At 39.1% G+C, this 7,972-nt stretch overlaps 1 protein-coding gene across 1 annotated transcript in view; it reads right to left on the bottom strand.

Annotated features, from left to right (window-relative positions):
- Positions 1 to 513: 513 nt before the first annotated feature.
- Positions 514 to 7,972, bottom strand: part of paxip1 (PAX interacting (with transcription-activation domain) protein 1) — a 20,844-nt gene continuing 13,385 nt past the window's right edge. Inside the window, exons 13-23 of the mRNA XM_008299907.1 lie at positions 7,221 to 7,342; positions 5,291 to 5,475; positions 4,840 to 4,883; positions 4,554 to 4,621; positions 4,302 to 4,404; positions 3,893 to 4,061; positions 3,678 to 3,778; positions 2,930 to 3,064; positions 2,578 to 2,653; positions 2,343 to 2,403; positions 514 to 915 (exon numbers count right to left, since the gene is read on the bottom strand). Of these exons, the coding sequence (XP_008298129.1) occupies positions 900 to 915; positions 2,343 to 2,403; positions 2,578 to 2,653; positions 2,930 to 3,064; positions 3,678 to 3,778; positions 3,893 to 4,061; positions 4,302 to 4,404; positions 4,554 to 4,621; positions 4,840 to 4,883; positions 5,291 to 5,475; positions 7,221 to 7,342 (1,080 nt within the window). The 3' untranslated portion in view covers positions 514 to 899. The remainder of the gene's footprint in view (positions 916 to 2,342; positions 2,404 to 2,577; positions 2,654 to 2,929; positions 3,065 to 3,677; positions 3,779 to 3,892; positions 4,062 to 4,301; positions 4,405 to 4,553; positions 4,622 to 4,839; positions 4,884 to 5,290; positions 5,476 to 7,220; positions 7,343 to 7,972) is intronic.

The following is a 7,972-nucleotide window of genomic DNA, read 5'->3' as shown; positions in this document are numbered from 1 at the left end:
AAATGTCAGTTTGGACATTTAAAGCTTTGGTTCTGCATCGACTCCTAATAAACATCAAGACTAATTGAGTAAATGTCACGTTCCCTGTTCGTGTAAATACCATTTAGCAGTGACGATGGTACATACATAGAATATGTAGCACATGACCTTGGCTCAGGCTGTGTCTAATTCAGTCTGCTGTAGTTTTTGAGGGCAGCACTGCAGGCGACACTGCCCCCTCCCCCACCCCCATACCCACCCCTCAAACACATACATGACCTGAGGCTATCTGTCTGACAGCCAGCAATTAGAACTTCACCAGTAACTACCCCAGACCCTCATTAACAGTTAATTAAATCAAATCTATCAGGAATTATCTGCCTAAACCTGGGAGGAATACCTTCAAGAAAGCTTTCAAAACCTCAAAAGTGGGAGTTTACGGAGACAGAGCTTTTGTTCTGAAATGTGTTCTTCTTACAGCGCGAGTGTGGGGTTGTTGGACCTGTGAATAAAGCTTTCATTCATGGTCAGTCAGTGCTTTTGAAGTTTATTTAATAGGCTGAAGACATCAACATTGCCTAAAAATCTGACACTTTCTTGATAAGAAAGCAAACAACTCCAAATGCTTTTGCACAAACAAATGTACAGTTTTTTATTTAAAAAGCAGCATGAACGAGCTGAAGCCTTTACACATTCTATTTTAACAACAGGAAAAAGGTTTAATTCTCCATAATTTAAACAATCATTTCACAAAAATAACATCCATTTATTTATTTCGAACAGGTAACAAAAAGCTACAAAATGACTGGAGATCTATGCACAGAAATAAAAACATAGAAAAGTCAGTGTGGCTGGACTGTACACAGGTGGCTTCCTCATCTCTTCCTCCTCTTCTCCGCCATGACATCAGTGTGGCTCAATCAAGTGAACTTATAAGTGTGACTGTCAAGGAAAGTTTTTTTCACTGCTATCACACTAACAAAACAGCTACAACCTTTGTTTAGTTTAGTTTTTTTTTTACTACAAATGACATAATAATACTAACAACAACAACACTGAGCTGTCTACTGTAGGTCCTCCAACTAATGCAGGATAGCACCCACCAGCACCATCTTTACTCCACACACGGGGATGTGCTGCTGCTGAACATTTAGTCAGCCCACACCAGTTTCAATGAGATGGCCAGAGCACACATGCCTCACTCATGGGCTCTCGCAGGTTTGGGGAGAAGGCATAATCTGACCTCTCCTTTGCCTTGTGTCACTAACACTTCTTAGCAACTGTTATTTATTCATTTAAAATCACTGAAGCAAGTATACAACAGAAGTGAGCACAACCCTGTGTAATATCACTGAATTATCTGAATTATCTTACAGTAATTGCATTACTTCCAAGTTGAACAGTAGGGTATTTACTCCCACATAAAATGAAACTCTATCAGTTTAGATTTACTACATTACAGTTACCCTGCCGTAAGAACTCAGTGCAACAAAAATCAGTGCACCTTTCATCACTTCAGATTTAGATTATATTTTAATACCACCTATGTCCACCTACGTTTGACGACGGACTCGATCCTCCTTGGCACTGAGGACACCTGTGCTGCACTAATATTTAGAAAGATGTTCTGCCATTGTTCACAGTTTTAAGACCTAAGTGGTGGCATCATTTTAGAACCACGCTGGCTCTGAATAGTGGGACTATAACTCGTTGCATACCTCCTGATTACTGCTGTATTTCTGCAGATTTTTAGTTTGTCACCAATCTTCTGTGTCCTTTTCCCTCTTTGTGAAGTCTCATAAACACATATTTTAGCTCCTTTGAAAATACTTTTCCATGTGGAGCCATGATGCAGTTAGACTGACTGGAAATTACATGAATACCTAACACTGTTTAATGAGCACAGGCTTATGAACACGCATTTCAGTGATCACAGGTGTATTACCTTTTGTTGCAGTTTTTTTTTTTTTACTTTCACTTTTCTATATTTTTTTAATATTACCTCTCTAAAGTACAGGTTTTTGATTGTCATCATAAGACGACCTTGTCTAATTAGAAGTTCTGGAATTACTGTAAATAATCAATTGGTGTTTAAATGATATTGCACAGGGCTGTACTCACTTCTGTTGCATATTGTATTTATGCATATTTTTCTGACCCCGATACCCCTTCAGAGTAATGTTTTAATTAAGGATCATTGTAGTAGTTATTTGGCCATCGTAAAGGCTATGCAAAATGATGACTACATGTAGTCTTTATGTGTCATCAGGCTAAAGGGAACAGGTAAAAATTATGCAGTGAGTGGCATTTACTGACCTATAAGAAGTCTTTTGCTCTTAACTCTCATTGGCTTTAAAGGATATGAGTCATAGTCGAGTTTCTGGGTGAGAACTCCGGTCAGGATGAACTCAGCGTTGTGGACATCTGGATAACAGAGACATGAGACAACCTCTTAAACACACTGCAAACACTGAATCACAGGTTCTAATGGAACATGCTGTACTGAAGACACACAAGCCTGTGTCTGGCCGTCCAATGTTAAAATGTTTTTGTTTGTGTGTGTGTGTGTGTGTGTGTGTGTATGTGTGTGTGTCTTACCAATATTTTTCAAGAAGTACTCTCTACATAGATGGAGGTCATTGTCACATGAAATTAAGATGATCTCCGGAAGGTTCTATAAAAAAAGAAGAAAAAAAAGACCAATATATAAATACATTTAAAAAACCAAGAAGGACCATTGTCAAGTGATCAGAGTTGTTGTAGTGCCTGCTTGTTTTTTTCTTTTTATTAATAAAAATGCCTATTATTGGCTGTGTTTGATATTTAGTTCTTATTATCCACTTTTGGATAAGAACGTATTTAGGACAGTTAATGACAGAAGCAGCCTATGTTTCATGACATTTCCCCAAAATGTACAGGGACATTAAAGAATGCAGCTCTGTTTAAGCACCTTGTTCTGTTTATGCTCCATTATCTTTCTGTATGAGGGCTGTTTAGCGAGCAGCTTTCCTCCAGCACTCTCCAGGATGGACTTCATGGTGCTGAGGCTGGGGCACATCCCTGGGGTGAGGTAGAAGTACTTCCCCTACATCAACCATCACATGAAATACACAGAGACACAGTCAGGACCAAGTAAATTCATGAGAACAACTCCAAGTTATTGCAACATTCCTCTTGCTGTCGAAGAGCTCTGAGTTAAGTTTTTGTCAAATCCAGTCATTTGATTTGTCGACATTTTAACTAACAACTGATCTTATTTTGTTGCCATTTAAATCTTAACATCTAACCTTCTAATTCCCCAACTCTGGTTGTTTTAACAGAATCGCTTTTTCTGTTGATCCTGCTCACTTTGCATTAGCATTGGCATTGCCACAGCCATACACGAGCATTCTCTCCACTACAGAACAACTGATTGTTCCGAATATGAATGACCTACCTGTTTATAATAGTACTGTTTACTGTTTAGGTTAATCTTGAAAGAGGAAGCTAAATGGTTTACTCTCACTGTTAGTCCTTGAACACATCTCCTCCAACATAAAAGACATCCGACATATCCATCACTTGATAATGCTACTTTAGCTTATCCATTTCTAAGTGTTAGGGTGATGCCTGTATCTTCATATCATCTAGTTTTTAGTCACTGATGAATGAGTTTTCACTGAGAAGAACATGAGAGTGAGTGAAATCTGCTGTTTAACCTTGAAGAGCGGTGCACTGTGGGCTCTCTTTAGTGACTCCTCCAGACTGAAGCCAAACAACACCTCTGCTTCTGCATCCCTCAGAGTGTAACTCTGCTCATCTGCAACATACACAGACACTCACATGAGTTAATGTTTGTAGCAGTAAGGAAATTGCACACTAAATTAAAAAAAAGTCAGGCAGTTTTATTCCTGATATAAAACCACAAACATACCCACAAACTTCTGGCTCCTCCAGCTCTCCTCCAGCCACTCTGGGCTGATGATGTGTTTCACCACAGACATGGCAGTGAGGAACTTGACGGTGCGAGTCACCTTACTGGCCACCAGGTGAGTGGCTTTCAGACTGCTGTCGGCTACTTCACCACCTAAAGCATGTAACCTCTGCAAGAAAGAATTAGATGAAGATAAACACGTTAAACACAACATTAAGGGAGAAGTTAATGTTAACACTTAAAAAACAGATACTAGTGACCTAATTTCAGGACTTGATTATGTGCAGCATATAACATTAGCATTGAGTTTGATGACTGGTCATTGTCACGCAATCTGATGGGTGGATGCAAGTAAAAAGAAAAGTCATCTAATAACACTTGCATCCATAAGTGTAGAGGCAGACGTTACCTTTGTGTACTGCTGTACTTGTGCTGGCTCAAAACCTGTAAACATGACCCGAGGGGTGGACTCTGGAGGAAGCTTCTTACTGGGAGACTGGATCTCTTCCAGCCTATACATAGACAGACACACACACATACACACACAATTCTACTTTAACTCAAACAATCACAAGAAAATGGTCATCTAGATGGATATGTGGGCTAACTCTGTCCATTTTTTTAGTAGCGAGCAGGATGAATCCAGACCCGCTGTACTGACCTGGCCTTCTTGTTTGCAGGAGCGTTGGTAGAGTCGGTGATCTTCTGCTTCTGGAGCAGCTGGAGACTCTAAACAACATGTTAATAGAACAGTTACACAGAAGCTAACCACACAACAGAAACACAAGTTTATATCCAAATGCTGGAAATGTAGACGCAACTATGGAGGATTTTGTCCTCTATGTTGGGATAACATGAAAGCAAATCAAGACTTAAAGCTTGGTGCTAACGCAGCACCGTACCATAACTGACATCATCAGAATAAGAACAGAACAGAACAAACTCACCGCCAAAGCTTCAGGCGATACTTTGATTGGCGTTCTCCAAGCAGCTACAGAGAAAAACACAAACCAAAGTCAGGACACTTAAAGACACACATACAAACTAAAGCATAACAAGTTTGACCATTCCAACTGACAGACTATATTTTCTATACATTATCAAGCTCAGGGCATTTTCATTTCATGTACGCACAGATGTTAACACCATACACAATCATATAGTTCTTTCTTTACTGTCCGGTGGTGAGATATTCCACAGAAAGATATGAAGTTAAAAAAAACAACAACAAAAAAACACCCTGAACAAACGATAACAGCGCAGAAGTTTGTGTGTAACTGGATGGCATTTTGTGTGATATTCCAGATATTTTTTTTCCTAAATCTATTTTACCAAGCCAACACAACACAACACAAGAGAACTAACTGGTCCAATTACAGTGTACTCTGCAGTACTTACCCAGCAGGTTCTGGACAAGCTGAGGGTTAGGCACCAGTGGTTCAGGATGTGTGTAGATGGAGTATCTGCTGTGCTGAATTTGTCTTAGTGCTTCAAAGTTGCCCAATAGTATATCGCATAGCCACTGGGCATTCACACAAGGAATCTTCCACTCCTTGGCTTTCTCATATTTAAGTCCACTGGGTCTGAAGAGAGATCAGCAAGACAGCCACATCACCAACAATGTACCTGGTTCTGCACAGGCTAACACGGGTGGCAGACATTTTTCAGAATTGACGCTAAACATCTTTAAAATGAACATGACCCAGAGATTTCACATTGCTCCTTTCAGATGTTTTTTGTATTTTTTGTAAGGTCTATACTTTACTATGTTGAGCGCCGTGTGATAACGTGTTGTAGGCTGCACGATACATATAAAACTGAATTGAACTGAACTGAATTGAATAGATGTACAGTATGAGATTCTACAGTAGGTCATCACTGAATAAAGGTTTCTGTTCTACAGCACTAACACAATAGCACAATTAGAGCCCCTTTCAGACATGACCTCCTGTCTGTTAATGTGACGGCATCTAAATGTGTCTGAATGAGCACCCTGCTCTCGTTCCTGTAAAACTTGTTAGAGTAATCTTACTAGATTGGAGCTTGTAACATTTCCACATCATTTTCAACGCAGCATGAGTCTGAGCTGCATGCAGTTACATTAAAGATGAGGCACGGACAAGCAACATACTTCAAGATGTGTGAAGTGATTTGGGAAACACTTTCAAACTTTCAAACAATTATTGGTCTAAAAACGTCAAAGAGAGAGCAACAGATGGAAAGTATAAAATCACTAAGCACATTTTTCATTCCCTTTGGCTCTACAACTTCACATCTATTACAAAATGAAATGTCCATAAAAATAAAACTTCAATGAATGAAAACAGAACAGCTCAGATTAACAAGACTCATCAAAAACAAATGTAATCCAGGTTTTGACAAAACACTAACAGTAGCTAAAGTTTAGTTTGGTGCTTCTAGCTGTTTGTAGGTGCATTCTCTCCTGAGTTAATTAAATACCTCCAGCATCAGAGAGCAGTAGGATCCACATGAGGGTCTCCAAAAGCAAGTTGCATGCATCTCCACACAGTGCAACAGTTATGTTTTCATTAATTACTTTGAATCATAAATGACCCCCGACATACAGAGGATCGGTCAGGATTTATTGGTAAATCACACTCCGTACTTTTCTGTACAGATGAGCTTAAACAGTCACAGTCTATCAGCTACAGTTAAACATTTTTCCAATAGCGAATGTCCTCAGGTTGAGTCCTGAACTCCATTACAGGTGTCAGGATATTTTTATGTCACTGCTGATAAAGTAGTAGTTAGATCATCATCACACATTGACGGAATTTTCAATGTTCAGGAAATCATAAATAAACTAGGCTCTTGGTTACTCGAATAGTTTGATAAGCTGCTATTACTTTAGATTGAATCTTTTATTAGTGTATTATTATGTATTAAACATCACTTGATGTATTGTCAAATTTCATGTGTCTGACAGAAATGATATGCACACTGTGACTCTCTCCGACACCATAGTGGGTAAAAGTGTCCTATGTCTGAAAAACAGAATGCTGCTGCTTCAACAGACCGGTAAAGCAGTAGTGTTAAGTGTCTGAAAAGTAATTAAGAGACACAGGTGATCTGTGTAAAGAGCAAACTAATTCTTGTGAAGATGAAACATCGTCCACAATGCATAATCAAATCTGGCAGGTCGGTGATGTCTTCCTTCAACAATGTTTAATGTCAGTAACCTTTTTTTGGTAGCCGTTTTAGTTTCTGTTGTTTAATGGGTCATTTATATTGGTGCATTACAATAGATATGCAAGACAACTACTAATGATTCCCTCTGCAGGCACTAATTAATTCCCCCCAATCTTACTCTTTACAGATGAGGACAGTGTTACTGCGACAAAGATATCCAGTGTATCTGGCACCAGCCAGGTAGGCCATCAGCTTCAGGTCATCCCTGTCAGCATCCACAAAACCAGTCACTGATATGATCTGAGAGGTAAGACAGAAACAAAGAAAATGTTAGAGTAATGAGACAACAGGCATAAAAAATACAATGATGAAAAAGTAAGGTCTATGCACTTGTAATCCCCAAAGTGTTTAGAATTTGTCTTTTTTTCTGGCTTTGTATGTATTCATTTACTCAGCATACATAGTAAGTTAACTTATTGTGGAGAGAAACCCTAAAGCTAACTGAAAAAAACAAAACAAACAAACAAAAAAAGGAAAAAGAAAAAAACTGTTTAATGCACTTTAAATGTTTAGATTCTTATCTGTCAGGGAATCATCTCATATATACAACTTCATGCTGCAGCAGGACTAAAACCCAGAAAACATAGTCAGTCACACAGACCTATCTATTCTTCCTCTGTTTCAGCTAATGTCAGAAGTCTATGTTTGTCTCCGTCATGGCATCACAGCACAGACGTGGTGAAACTAACTTCTGATTCGGGTTCCACTCGGACGGTTTTGGAAGGGCACCAAAGCTGTTCAGAAGCTACAGCGTGTCCGTGGAGCTAGCTTTTATGCAATTCTTATGAATCTTGTACCATGTGTCAGCTCACACTGGATGTTTTACTGAGTCCACCTACCTTCAGAATTTGCGATTGCTCTGCTCACAAC

Source organism: Stegastes partitus, unplaced genomic scaffold (genome assembly GCF_000690725.1).
Source record: "Stegastes partitus isolate 25-593 unplaced genomic scaffold, Stegastes_partitus-1.0.2 Scaffold1479, whole genome shotgun sequence".
NCBI lineage: Eukaryota > Metazoa > Chordata > Actinopteri > Pomacentridae > Stegastes > Stegastes partitus.
Note: the sequence above shows the minus strand (reverse complement) of the source record. Positions and strands in the feature narration are given on the sequence as shown.